Here is a 14,709-nt window from a genome sequence, read left to right as displayed (position 1 = left end):
TTTGTGTGTGTTTGTGTGTCTTAAGGGACACAGTTAGAAATATATATATATATATTCCTAAATATATATATTCCTAAATATATATATTCCTATATATATATATATATATAGGAATATATATTTAGGAATATATATATTCCTAACTAAATTATTAAATATATATATTTATTTAATTAAATATATATTTATATTTAAGATATATATATATTCCTAACTAAAATATTATATATATATATATTTATTCAATTAAATATATATTATATATATTCCTAACTAAAATATTAAATATATATATTTAATTATATATATATTCCTAACTAAATTATTATATATATATATTTAATTATATATATATATATATATTCCTAACTTATATATATATCTATATTATTATTATTATTATTTAATTATATATATATTCCTAACTAAATTATTATATATATATATATTTAATTATATATATTTAATTATATATATATATATATATATATTCCTAACTTATATATATATCTATATTATTATTATTTAATTATATATATATTCCTAACTAAATTATATATATATATATATATTTAATTAAATATATATATATATATATATTCCTAACTTATATATTATTATTATTATTATTATTATTATTAACTTTATTTGTACCCCGCTAGCATCTCCCGAAGGACTCGATGCGGCTCACATAGGCCGAAGCCTCAAAACACAATACAACACATCATAACACAACAATGACACAGAAGCAAATCAAATAGTTAAGCAGTAACAACAACAGTAACAATACGTCGGACACTTTAAAACTGGGCCGGCCAGAGCAATGGGTACAAGGTTAAAAGTGCTGAGATGGCAGGAGGAACGTAGGATTAGATAAGTGCGGTGTGCAGCGATCTTGTTCTACTAAAGTGCATCTAGGGCTTGGCGATGGGGAATTCCTAGTCTGAGAAGGCACAACGGAACAGCCAAGTTTTTAGATTCTTTCTGAAAACTGCCAAAGTAGGGGCCTGTCGAAGATCTTTTGGGAGGGCGTTCCAAAGTCGGGGGGCCGCCACAGAAAAGGCCCTGTCCCGTGTCCCCACCAAGCGCGCTTGCGACGTGGGTGGGATCACGAGCAGGGCCTCCCCAGATGATCGGAGTGAGCGTGCGGGTTCGTAGATGGAGATGCGGTCACGCAGGAATATTATATATATTCCTAACTAAAACATTAAATATATATATTTATTTAATTAAATATATATTTATATTTAAGATATATATATATATATATATATATTCCTAACTAAAATATTAAATATATATATTTATTTAATTAAATATATATTTATATTTAAGATATATATATATTCCTAACTAAAACATTAAATATATATATTTATTTAATTAAATATATATTTATATTTAAGATATATATATATATTCCTAACTAAAACATTAAATATATATATTTGTTTAATTAAATATATATTTATATTTAAGATATATATATATTCCTAACTAAAACATTAAATATATATATTTATTTAATTAAATATATATTTATATTTAAGATATATATATATTCCTAACTAAAATATTAAATTTAATTTTAGTTAGGAATATATATATATATATATATATATATATATATAATATTTTAATTATATATATATATATATATCCTAACTTTTATACATATATATATATATATATATAATTAAAATATATTAAATATATATATGTTCCTAACTGTTTCCTTTAATACACACACACACACACAAATGTGAAGACACTTACTCACATTTCGAATCGGGCAGTGAAGTAGACACCTCGATCTTTAAGAGGGGGGGCCTTAAATTTCCCAAAGGCAGCGACGCGGATATGTGACGTTATGGGAGAAAGCCCCCCTTCTTGAGTGACGTCACTGCGACGCGACGTTGGAATCAGAAAAGGCGGAAGTGTGCAAGGAAGAGCTGAGTCCCAGGTGAGATCTTTGGCCTCTTTATTGTTGGTGTTTGTAGGCTTTTAAAAAAATAAGATCTTACATTGTGTATTGAATTGTTTTTTTTAAGAGAAAAAGCAGGATCTCAATGAGTCTTCTTAGGCGATCCAAATTCTTAGGCCTCTTTGAATTCCGCAGCACTGCTGGTCACAGCTGACCTCCAGTTAGAACGCTCAAGGGCCAGGGATTCCCAGTTTTCTCTCAGTATCTATGCCACAGTTTGTAAGGTTGGCTTTCTTTCTTTATTATTATTTATTTATTTACTTTGCTTATATACCGCTGTATCTCAAGCCCGAAGGCGACTCACAGCGGTTCACAAACAGTAAAAACAGTAGAAACAGCAGTGGTTCCATACAACATATAACAATTGACTTAACACATTATCCATAAATTACCAATAAGCCATTACAATGCACAATTATTACAAAAAACAACCGTACCCATCTTCTCATCATCCAAGCGTAGTCCAGGTTCGTCGTCCATTGTTCCATTCCTATGTTCCATTACCAGATTGCACTAAATTACTCAAACGCCTGCACAAACATCCAGGTCTTCACCTTTTTGTGGAATACCATTAGAGATGGTGCTAGTCTAATGTCCGTAGGAAGGGCGTTCCACAGCTGAGGAGCCACCACCGAGAAGGCCCTATCTCTCGTCCCCGCCAGCCGAGCTTGAGAAGCAGGCGGGATCGAGAGCAGGGTCTCCCCGGAAGATTTCAAACTCCTGGTGGGTTCATAGGCAGAGATGCGGTCGGATAGGTATTTATATTTACAACTTTTCTATGCCGCCCTTCTCACCCCGAAGGGGACTCAGAGCGACTTACAAGATATATATAAGTACAGTATATTATTTCTTTATTTATTATTCAAACTTATATGCCGCCACTCCCTTGGGGCTCGGAGCGGCTTACAAGAATAGCTAAAATCTAACAAAATTTAAAAGCAATTTAAAACAATTTAAAAACAGCAATATCAAAGAGCAAAGGCCTGTCGAAACAGGTATGTCTTCCATGCCCTGTGGAAAGCTGACAAGTCCTGCAAGGCACGGACTTCAGGTGGCAGAGTATTCCAGAACAATGGTGCCACTGCTGTGAAGGCTCTGCGCCTGGTTGCTGTTAGACGCAAGGTCTTGACACTGGGAATTTCCAATAGATCTTGGTCCTCAGAACGGAGGGATCTCTGGGGTTGGGAGGGGGTGAGGCGGTCCCTCAGGTACATCGGCCCCAGAGCATGCAAGGCCTTCAAGGTGAGTCCCATCCCTTTGAAATTGATCCTGTGCTCAATGGGTAACCAATGCAGCTGTAGTCAGATTGGGGTGATGTGGCATCTCATCGGAATTCCCGCAAGAAGCCGAGCAGCTGCATTTTGTACCAACTTTAGCTTTCGGATCACCGACAGAGGAAGCCCAATGTAGAGGGCATTACAGTAGTCCAGTCTTGAGATGACCGTGGCCTGGATCACCGTAGCCAGGTCGTCCCTGGACAGGGAGGGGGCCAGCCGTTTAGCCTGCCGCAGGGGAAAGAAGGCGGTTCTGCTCACAGCGGAGACCTGGGCCTCCATCCTCAGCAGATGGTCCAAAAGGACTCCCAGACTCTTGACTAACGATGACGGGCGTAGCCTCACCATCCAGGGTAGGCAGCTGGACGTCCCCACTGCCCGGCGTACTGGTAACACTCAAGCCCAAAACCTCAAACCAGCTGAGCAAGTGGTCGCATATAGATGTTAAACAACAGAGGGGAGAGGATGGCCCCCTGAGGAACCCCACAAGATAGATAGAGGGGACCTCTCAGAGACCAGGCCTCCCCTCTCCACTCGCTGTCCACGGTTGTGAAGAAAGGAGGACAGCCAGTTTAAAGTTCTCCCCCTGACTCCAGCAACAGCAAGGCGGTGTGTCAAATGCTGCTGTGAGATCCAATAAGACAAGCAGCGCTGACCCGCCCTCGTCAAGCTGGCATCGAAGGTGATCCATGATGGAGACCAGCACAGTCTCTGTCCCATTATGTTATCAGCATAATACAAAATCAGTATTCAATATTACTATACTGTACTATACCATTTCTATTTCTGTTTTATTGACTATTCTGAAGCCTTGGACTGTGTGGCTCATCATAAATGGTGGCAAGTTCTTGGTGGGATGGGCATACCAAATCACCTTATCTCTCTCCTGAGGAATCTGTACAAGGACCAAGGAGCCACAGTCAGAACTGACCACGGAACAGGAGACTGGTTCAAGATTGGGAAAGGCATACGGCAAGGCTGCATCCTCTCACCCAACCTTTTTAACTTGTATGCAGAACACATCATGTGAGGATGTGCGGGGCTTGAAGAATGCAAAGCTGGGGTGAAAATTGCTGGAAGAAACATTAACAACCTCAGATATGCAGATGACACCACTCTGATGGCCGAAAGCGAGGAGGAGCTGAGGAGCCTTCTAATCAAGGTGGAAGAAGAAAGCGCAAAAGCTGGGTTGCAGCTAAACATTAAAAAAACCAAGATTATGGCAACAAGAATGATTGACAACTGGGAAATAGAGGGACAAAACGTGGAGGCCGTGACAGACTTTGTATTTCTAGGTGCAAAGATTACTGCAGATGCAGACTGTGGCCAGGAAATCAGGAGACGCTTCCTTCTTGGGCATCCAGAAACGTGACCGGTCCAGCGGAGTTGATGGTGGAGGAGCATTGCTTCAATGCTGGTGGTCTTTGCTTCTTCCAGAACGCTGACATTTGTCCACCTGTCTTCTTCCCAAGAGATTTGCAGGATTTTTTGGAGACAACGCTGATGGAATCATTCCAGGAGTTGCATGTGACGTCTGTAGACAGTCCATGTTTCACAGGCGTATAGCAGGGTTGGGAGAACAATAGCTTTGTAAACAAGCACCTTGTTATTGTCGAAGGCTTTCATGGCCGGAATCACTGGGTTGTTATAGGTTGTTCGGACTATATGGCCATGTTCTGGGAGCATTCTCTCGCGATAAACAAGGTGTCCTATTGAAACATTGACACCTAGATCTAACAGACAGGAATTCATTTTCCCACCCTGAACATTTCACAGATATATAAACCCAATTTTCCTAGTTCCCAACAGAAATTATTTAATTTGTTCAAATCGGTGTAGGAAATTTATAAAAAAAACTAGCTGTCCCCTGCCACGCGTTGCTGTGGCCCACTCTGGTGGTCATGGTGGTTTTGTGTGGGAGGTTTGGCCCAATTCTATCGTTGGTGGGGTTCAGAATGCTCTGTAATTGTAGGTGAACTACAAATCCCAGCAACTACAAGTCCCAAATGTCAAGATTCCCCTTTCCCCAAATTCCACCAGTGTTCACATTTGGGCATATTGAGTATTTGTGTAGAGTTTGGTCCAGATCCATCATTGTTTGAGTCCACAGTGCTCTCTGGATGTAGGTGAACTACAACTCCAAAACCAAAGGACACTGCCCACCAAACCCTTCCAGTATTTTCTGTTGGGCATGGGAGAACTGTGTGCCAAGTTTGGTTCGATTCCATCGTTGGTGGGGTTCAGAATGCACTTTGATTGTAGGTGGACTATAAATCCCAGCAACTACAACTCCCAAATGACAAAATCAATTTTTTTTGAGTGAAGGACATACCTTGGGTTGTTAGGTGTCTTGTGTCCAAATTTGGTGTCAATTCGTCCAGTGGTTTTTGAGTTCTGTTAATCCCACAAACGAACATTACATTTTTATTTATATAGATAACTATTAGGGGAAGGGAGTAGAGAACCACCTGCAAATAAATCTCTTGCTAAGAAATCTTTATGATAGCGTCACCACAAGAGTCATCTTGATGGCACACTAGTTCTGTTCCTCATAACCTTTGGTGAGCTCTCCAGCCACCATTCACATGGTTGTACTTCATATTGCTATGAAGACATTTGTTTTATTGCCGTTTTTTCCCCATTTCAGATCCCAAGGAGATGCCCAAAGTGAAGAGAAGCAGAAAACCTCCTCCAGATGGTTGGGAATTAATTGAGCCCACCTTAGATGAACTGGATCAAAAAATGAGAGAAGGTGAGCACTTGCACAGAGTGTGTATTTGGTTGTCACCATGAAACTCTAGCCTGACTGAGAGCCCCAGGGCCCTTCCACACAGCCCTATATCCCAGAATATCAAGGCAGGAAATCCCACATTATCTGAGTGTGGACTCAAATAACCCAGTTCAAAGTAGATGAACAGCCACAGACCCCTACCTAATATGATTCTTGCTTGCCATAGCATTGCACTTAATTCTTGAACAGGCAGGATTATTTTAATATATGTGTGTTATGGCGACAATTTTTATGCTTATATTTTTGTTTTGTTAATCTTATGGTTATGTTGTTTTTACTTTGTATGTTTTGTGATGTTACCTGGGAACCGCTCTGAGTTCCCTCGGGGAGATGGAGCGGTATATAAATAAAGTTTTTTTTATTATTATTATGGATATTGTGGGATTTTCTGCCTTGATATTCTGGGATATAGGACTGTGTAGAAGGGCCTTCTGTGTAAGAGACGCTTATAGATTGTTTAGTTGCAGGTTTCAAGCTTAAGTTGCTATATTTCCAATGTTTTCTGTTGAGGTGGGAAACAGTAACTTGGGTGGGTCACGCTAGTACCATAAATAGGCGAAGTCTTGCCCTGGCGCTACGTAGAATCATAGGATCCTAGAGTTGGAAGAGACCTCATGGGCCATCTAGTCCAACCCCCTTCTGCCAAGAAGCAGGAAAATTGCATTCAAATCCCCCCTGACAGATGGCCATCCAGCCTCTGTTTAAAAGCTTCCAAAGAAGGAGCCTCCACCACACTCCGGGGCAGAGAGTTCCACTGCTGAACGGCTCTCACAGTCAGGCAGTTCGTCCTCGTGTTCAGAAGGAATCTCCTCTCTTGTAGTTTGAAGCCACTGTTTCATAGTATTTACAGTATTTATATTCTTCCTAGTCTATTTATATTCTGTCCTAGTCTCCAGGGAAGCAGAAAACAAGCTTGCTCCCTCCTCCTCCCTATGGCTTCCTCTCACATATTTATACATGGTCCTCATCATATCTCCTCTCAGCCTTCTCTTCTTCAGGCTAAACATGCCCAGCTCCTTAAGCCGCTCCTCATAGGGCTTGTTCTCCAGACCCTTGATCATTTGAGTCGCCCTCCTCTGGACACATTCCAGCTTGTCAATATCTCTCTTGAATTGTGGTGCCCAGAATTGGACACAATATTCCTGATGTGGTCTAACCAAAGCGGAATAGAGCATGGGGAGCATGCAGTTCCTTGAAATGGTTTTTGGGGCCTTCAACACCTCTAGACCCCCGAAATCCCATTTTTGCTCCGCTAAATGTCAATTGCATCCTTTGGTGGTTTTGGAAGGAGGCAATATGTGTCGCTTCCAGAAGATCCAAGATTTGAAATTGTAAGACTTTCAGTTCCAACTATTTGCAAAGGTTATTTGTAAACTTCAGTATTGGACGCAGTATCATGGGTTAGGAAACACCTGGAGGGTGCTATTGCTTTTATGTTCTACTTGTGGGTTTCTGATTAATATTAGTAGTAGTTGTTGTATTTATATGCTACCCCCCGACTTTGGAACACCCTCCCCAAAGATCTTAGACAGGCCCCTACATTGGCAGTCTTTAGAAAGAACTTGAAGACCTGGCTGTTCCGATGTGCCTTCCCAGATTAGGAAATCTCCAACACCAAGTCCCAGAAGCACTTTATTAGAATTAAGATTGCTGCACACTGCACTTACCCTATAATCCTTACATATCACCTGTCACACCAGCACTTTTAATTCTGTACCCATTACTCTGGCCCGGCCCAGTTTTATTGTGTCTTGGTGTATTGTTTATTGCTTGTTGTTTATATTGCTTTAATTGTTTTTAATTTGTTTTAGGTTTTGTATTGTTATGTTGTGTTTTGAGGCCTTGGCCTTTGTAAGCCGCATTGAGTCCTTCGGGAGATGCTAGCGGGGTACAAATAAAGATAATAATAATAATAATAATAATAGTAATAATTTTATCTCTTAAAAGAGACTTGGGACCCTTCCACACAACCAAGGCAGGAAATCCCACATTATTATTATTATTATTATTATTATTATTATTATTATTATTATTATAAAACTTTATTTGTACCCTGCTAGCATCTCCCGAAGGACTCGATGCGGCTTACAAAGGCCAAGGCCTCGACACACAACATAACAATACAACCTAAAGCAAATTAAAAACAATTAAAGCAGTATTAAAAACAACAAAACCACAAGCCATCAACAATACACCATAAACACAATAAAACTGGGCCGGACCAGAGTAATGGGTACAGGATTAAAAGTGCTGATGTGACAGGTAGTATATAAGGGTTATAGGGCAGGTGCAGTGTGCAGTGTGCGGCAATCTCAATTCTAATAAAGTGCTTATAGGACTTGGTATTGGAGTTTTCCTATTCGGGGAAGGCACATCGGAACAGCCAGGTCTTCAAGTTCTTTCTGAAGACTGCCAATGTAGGGGCCTGTCTAAGATCTTTGGGGAAGGTGTTCCAGAGTTGGGGGGCCACCACGGAAAAGGCCCTGGACTTAGATAACCCAATTCAAAGCAGATATTGTGGGATTTTCTGCCTTGATATTCTGGGATATAGGGCTATGTGGAAGTTCTCTGGGTCATCTGAGTTCACACTGCTATATATTCCAGTTCAGAAGCAGAAAATGTGGGATTTTATTCAGCTGTGTGGAAGGGGCCTGAGGCCCCTGCTACACTTCTCTTATATCCCAGGATCTGGTCCCAAGTTTTCTGCTTTGAACTGGATTATATGAGTCTACACTACTATATATTCTGGGATAAGCAGATACCATATATACTCGAGTATAAGCCGGCCCGAATATAAGCCGAGGTACCTAATTTTACCACAAAAAACTGGGAAAACTTATTGACTCGAGTATCAGCTGAGGGTGGGAAATGTAAGTTACTGGTCAATTTCAAAATAAAAATAGATACCAATAACATTACATTAAATGAAGCATCAGTAGGTTAAATGTTTATTAATGTTTACATAGAACTGTCCAACTCTGACTAAACCATTATTCTAACCTTTTTCAATGTACATGTATCTTTCCAATAATAATAAAGAGTAAAATAATAAATGTAATAATAATAATAATAATAATAATAAAGTTAACCTATAAAATGCAATAATAATAATAATAATAATAATAATAATATAAATAGAGTAAAATAATAAATAACTTTGACCCAAGTATAAGGGGAGCTTTTTCAGCCTAAAAAATGGGCTGAAAAACTAGGCTTATACTCGAGTATATACAGTAATCCAGGATCAGATCCCGGAATAATAAGGGCAGTGTAGAAGGGGCCTTAAAGGGACAGTGATTGCCATTGTGGGAACTTTGTAATGTTTTGATCTGATCCTGTGTGCTTTTTGTATGAATTTCGATCACGGGAAACATTGTTGGTTCATTCTACTTCCAAGAATATATTTGTGTAAGAATGTAATCCCAGTTTGTATGTCACTGAATTCTTCCTTCTATGTGATAAGATGGCATAATCCAGAGGTAATCAACTGGACTGAACTGGAAATATAACATCCTTCTGCTTCTTTTTTCCCCTCTCAGCTGAAACCGAACCCCATGAAGGGAAGAGGAAAGTGGAGTCCCTCTGGCCCATCTTCAGAATCCACCATCAGAAAACACGCTACATTTTCGATCTCTTCTATAAGAGGAAGGCCATCAGTAGAGGTGAGGCAAGCATCCTTTTGATTTCTTGGTGAAAAGAACATGCATATATTTGAAATGGCTGGTGCAGATGTCATATGTCTTGCCTACCTAGCTCTACGTGTTAGCAAGAAAAAGGATATATTATGAGCTCTGTTTTTTTTTCATCTCTGTCCTGCCTAGAATTGTATGAGTATTGCATCAGAGAAGGATACGCAGACAAAAACTTAATTGCCAAGTGGAAGAAACAAGGTTACGAAAACCTCTGCTGCTTACGCTGCATCCAAACGAGAGATACCAACTTTGGGACCAACTGCATCTGCAGAGTACCCAAAGGCAAGCTGGAAGTGGTAAGAACACATCTTTCTAATACACTCACTGGCTCAAAACAGCAATTTTTCCAGTATTATGTCCCTCTTTTCATACCGTATATTCCAGAATACAAGGCAACGCGGGGTATAAGAGGTCCTCCTGGTCAGTCGCAAGGCCGAACAGGGCATAGGGTTACAACCTGTGCTTGACGGGGTTCCACTCCCCCTGAAGACGCAGGTTCGCAGTTTGGGAGTCATTCTGGACTCATCGCTGAGCCTGGAACCCCAGGTTTCGGTGGTAGCCAAGGGAGCTTTTGCACAGTTAAGACTTGTGCGCCAGCTGCGCCTGTACCTTGGGTGTATTGGGTATTTGTGCCAAATTGGGCCAGTGAATGGAAATACATCCTGCATATCAGATATTTACATGACGATTCAGAACAGTAGCAAAACTACAGTTGTGAAGTAGCAATGGAAATAATGTTATGGTTGGGGGTCACCACCACATGAGGAACCGTATTAAGGGGTCGCGGCATTAGGAAGGTTCTGGCGCAGTCTGGCTTTAGGCTGGGACATGGTACCGAGACAGCCTTGGTTGCCTTAGTGGATGATCTTCGCCGGGAACTGGACAGGGGGAGTGTGTCCCTGTTGGTTCTGCTGGACCTCTCTTCAGCCTTCGATACCGTCGACCACGGTATCCTCCTGGGACACCTCGCGGGAATGGGTCTTGGGGGTACTGCTTTGCAGTGGCTCCAGTCCTTCCTCGAGGGTCGCTCCCAGAAGGTGTCACTAGGGGACTCCTGCTCGACCCCACGGCCATTGTACTGTGGGGTCCCGCAGGGCTCAGTGCTGTCCCCTATGTTGCTTAACATATACATGAAGCCGTTGGGAGAGATCATCCAGAGTTTGGGGGTACGGTGTCATCTGTACGCAGATGATGTCCAACTCTGTTACTCCTTCCCACCTGCTACTAAGGAGGCTGTCCAAGTCCTGAACCGGTGCTTGGCCGCTGTAACGGACTGGATGAGGGACAACAGTTTGAAACTAAATCCAGACAAGACAAAGGTCCTCCTGGTCAGTTGCAAGGCTGAACAGGGCATAGGGTTACAGCCTGTGCTGGACGGGGTTCCACTCCCCCTGAAGGCGCAGGTTCGCAGCTTGGGTGTGATCCTGGACTCATCGCTGAGCCTGGAACCCCAGGTTTCGGTGGTAGCCAAGGGAGCTTTTGCACAGTTAAGACTTGTGCGCCAGCTGCGCCCGTACCTTGGGAAGTCGGATCTGGCCACGGTGGTCCACGCTCTTGTCACATCCCGGTTGGATTACTGCAATGCACTCTACGTGGGGCTGCCTTTGAAGACGGTTCGGAAACTGTAGTTAGTCCAACGGGTGGCAGCCAGATTACTAACAGGAGCTACATACAGGAAACATACCACCCCCTTGTTGTGCCAGCTCCACTGGCTGCCTGTCCACTTCCGAGCTCAATTCAAAGTGCTGGTTTTGACCTATAAAGCTCTATACAGTTCTGGCCCACTTACTTGTCCAAATGCATCTGCCTGCACGTCCCACCTCGTAATTTAAGATCATCCGGGAAGGCCCTGCTCTTGCTCCCACCAACATCACAAGCGCGGCTGGCAGGGACAAGACAGGGCCTTCTCGGTGGTGGCCCCCCGCCTGTGGAACGCGCTTCCGAGTGAGATACAATCAATCCCATCCCTCCTGGCTTTCAGGAAGAAATTTAAAATCTTGGTTTTGGGACCAGGCTTTCGGACAATAAACATAAAGCAGGACTTTGACTGGAAATAGACTGGCAAGACGATATGTATGAGGATACGGCTTTATTGTTCTATCAGTGGGCTTGTGGACTGCGTATTTGTTTTAATGACTGTTATGATAATTTGGTTAATTAATTGCTATTGTTTTAACTCTGTATGTATTTATGGTTTTATACTGTGTTATTGATTGTGGCATTGAATTGTTGCCTTTTGTTAGCCGCTCTGAGTCCCCCCCCCCCCCCCCAGGGGTTGAGAAGAGTGGGGTAAAAAAAATGCTATAAATAAGATTACCCCCCCCCCCACGTTTTTTATTTATTTACATTTATTTACAGTATTTATATTCCGCCATTCTCACCCCGCAGGGGACTCAGGGCGGATTACAATGTACACATATATGGCAAACATGCAATGCCAAAGACACACAACAGATAGAGACAGACAGTCAGAGGCTATTTAACTTTTCTGGCCGCTAGGGGAGCTGTCGCTTTCATCGTCCATCTGTGACACTGATGAAGTACTTCCGCATTCCCTGCATGCTGTGCTGGAGATTTTTTATTACCTCGTAAATTAGTTAAATTAGCCTCCCCACACATAGGTGGTACCTAATTTTCCTACTTGACAGATGCAACTGTCTTTCGGGTTGCAAAAGTCGACAACAAGCTACACAATTAGTTGGAAGCTCACTCCGACCTGGGCTGGCTTCAGACTCATGAGCTTGTGGTCAGAAGTGATCTTAATGCAGCTGCGCCATAGTCCTAGTATCATCAACTTTTGATGATAAAATGATAATGATACTTGGTTGGTTTCAGTTTTAAATCAGAAAATAAGTTTAGTTACTCATGCTTTAAATCTTTCATGGTTTTTTTTAAAAACTGGGGTTTTTTTTGGAATTTTGTCATATCTCACTCAAGCGTAGTGAAGTTAAAACTCATGGAAGCCAGAAATAAACAAATTCTTGCACTCACGGCAGGATCCTAACAGCATAGACCCACCTATATCCAACTGGTAGTCCCATTTATTGAATCGAATCAATAGATTCCAAGATTAGCAATCGCCTTTTCGGTCTATTGAAAAAATAAATAAGACTTGTACTGTTTCAGTGAAGAAATCTTCTCTTGTGCTATGCTACTCTGCTGCTGAGTACGCATGCCCAGTGTGGAACACATCTCACCACACTAAAACAGTGGATGTGGCTCTTCATGAGACATGCCACATTATCACGGAGTGTCGGCGCCCTACACCACTGGAGAAATTACACTGCTTAGCCGGTATTGCACCACCTGACATCCGCCGGGAAGTAGCAGCCAATAGTGAAAGGACCAAGGCAGAGACATCTCCAGCTCATCCCTTGTTTGGGCATCAGCCAGCACGTCCACAACTTAAATCTAGAAATAGTTTTCTAAGATCTACAGAGACACTTGCTGGAACACCTCAGCAAGCGAGAGTCCAAAAGTGGCAGGCTCAAACCCAGAACCTCAATCTGTGGGTGATACCAAATGAGAGACTCCCCAATGGGCACACAGAAGACTGGGCGACTTGGAAGGCACTGAACAGACTGCGCTCTGGCACCATGAGATGCAGAGCCAACCTCAAGAAATGGGGCCACAAAGTGAAATCCACGACATGCGAGTGTGAAGAAGAGCAAACCACTGACCACCTGCTGCAATGCAAGGAGCCCTGCCACATGCACAAGGGAGGACCTTCTTGCGGCAACACCAGAGGCACTCCAAGGGGCCAGAGACTGGTCAAAGGACATTTAATCCACTACCAAACTCACAAATTTTGTATTTTGTCTGTTTGTTTGCTTCTGTTAGAAATGTAATATAATTGACTGGTTGCCCTGACACGAGAAATAAATACTGTTTTGTTCCCTTTTCACTCCACAGGGGCGAATAATTGAGTGCACTCACTGTGGCTGCAGGGGCTGCTCGGGATGAAGCCGCTTGGAAAGGAGTCCCGCCCTTCTGAGAGAAGTTCCCCAATGGCTGCCTCGACACCTGGGACTGTGTGGAGGAGCTACAACCCTTCCTTTTGTAACTATTTTGCTCTGAATGGATCTCCTCGGCACTCTGTGCTGCATTCGTCTGAATTGTAAATGCAAGTAGCGTGTATTGACTTTCCTGTGTACGCATTTTATTTTAAAATAAAGCCGTGTTTGTTTCTCCTTGCACGGTTCTGTGCTGCTGTGGTTATTTTTCACGCCATCAGTTTCAGAAGGAACTCATTTAGCAGATCTTTAGCTATATAAATAAAGATGTAATGTTCGTTTGTGGGATTAACAGAACTCAAAAACCACTGGATGAATTGACGCCAAATTTGGACACAAGACACCTAACAACCCAAGAAATGATCATCAAGAAAAAAAAATTGATTTTGTCATTTGGGAGCTGTAGTTGCCAACTTCCTCTTGGCAAGTTTCTCTCTTTCACCCTCCATTCGTGCATATTCAAATTCTGCAGCACTGCTGATCACAGCTGACCTCCAGCTGGAGTGCTCAAGGGCCAGGGCTTCCCAGTTCTCGGTGTCTATGCCAGTTTTTAAGGTTGGCTTTGAACCCATCTTTAAATCTCTTTTCCTGCCTTTCCATTCTTGAATTGAGAGTAGGGCAACTGTTTTGGGAGATGGTGGTCGGGCATCCGGACAATGTGGCTGGTTGATGGTGGAGGACCATCGCTTCAATGCTGGTGGTCTTTGCTTCTTCCAGCACGCTGACATTTGTCCGCTTGTCTTCTCAAGAGATTTGCAGGATTTTCTGGAGGCAGCGCTGATGGAATCATTCCAGGAGTTGCATGTGACATCTGTACACAGTCCACGTTTCACAGGCATATAGCTGGGTTGGGAGGACATTAGCTTTATAAACAAGCCCCTTGATATTCCTACAGATGTCCCAGTCCTCAAACACTCTCTGCTTCATTCAGAAAAATGCTGCACTCACAGAGCTC

General features: G+C 42.1%; 1 protein-coding gene across 1 annotated transcript; it reads left to right on the top strand.

The window, feature by feature from the left end:
* Positions 1–1,881: 1,881 nt before the first annotated feature.
* Positions 1,882–13,937, top strand: LOC137095241 (protein BUD31 homolog). The gene is made up of 5 exons (XM_067461686.1): positions 1,882–1,963; positions 5,906–6,010; positions 9,589–9,711; positions 9,871–10,037; positions 13,654–13,937. Exons 2-5 carry the CDS (start codon positions 5,917–5,919, stop codon positions 13,702–13,704), a joined length of 435 nt encoding a protein of 144 aa, XP_067317787.1. The 5' UTR covers positions 1,882–1,963; positions 5,906–5,916; the 3' UTR covers positions 13,705–13,937.
* Positions 13,938–14,709: the final 772 nt, after the last annotated feature.

The sequence above is a fragment of the Anolis sagrei genome, chromosome Y, assembly GCF_037176765.1.
Source record: "Anolis sagrei isolate rAnoSag1 chromosome Y, rAnoSag1.mat, whole genome shotgun sequence".
Classification (NCBI taxonomy): Eukaryota; Metazoa; Chordata; class Lepidosauria; order Squamata; family Dactyloidae; genus Anolis; species Anolis sagrei.
The sequence above is the reverse complement of the archived record's forward strand: the minus strand, read 5'-3'. Positions and strand labels throughout refer to the sequence as shown.

Coding starts and splice junctions, on each gene's coding strand:
- LOC137095241 (XM_067461686.1), top strand. CDS start 5,917: ATGCCCAAAGTGAAGAGAAGCAGAAAACCTCCTCCAGATGGTTGGGAA. Junction 9,712..9,870: donor GAGGAAGGCCATCAGTAGAG/GTGAGGCAAGCA, acceptor TGTCCTGCCTAG/AATTGTATGAGTATTGCATC. Junction 10,038..13,653: donor CCAAAGGCAAGCTGGAAGTG/GTAAGAACACAT, acceptor TTCACTCCACAG/GGGCGAATAATTGAGTGCAC.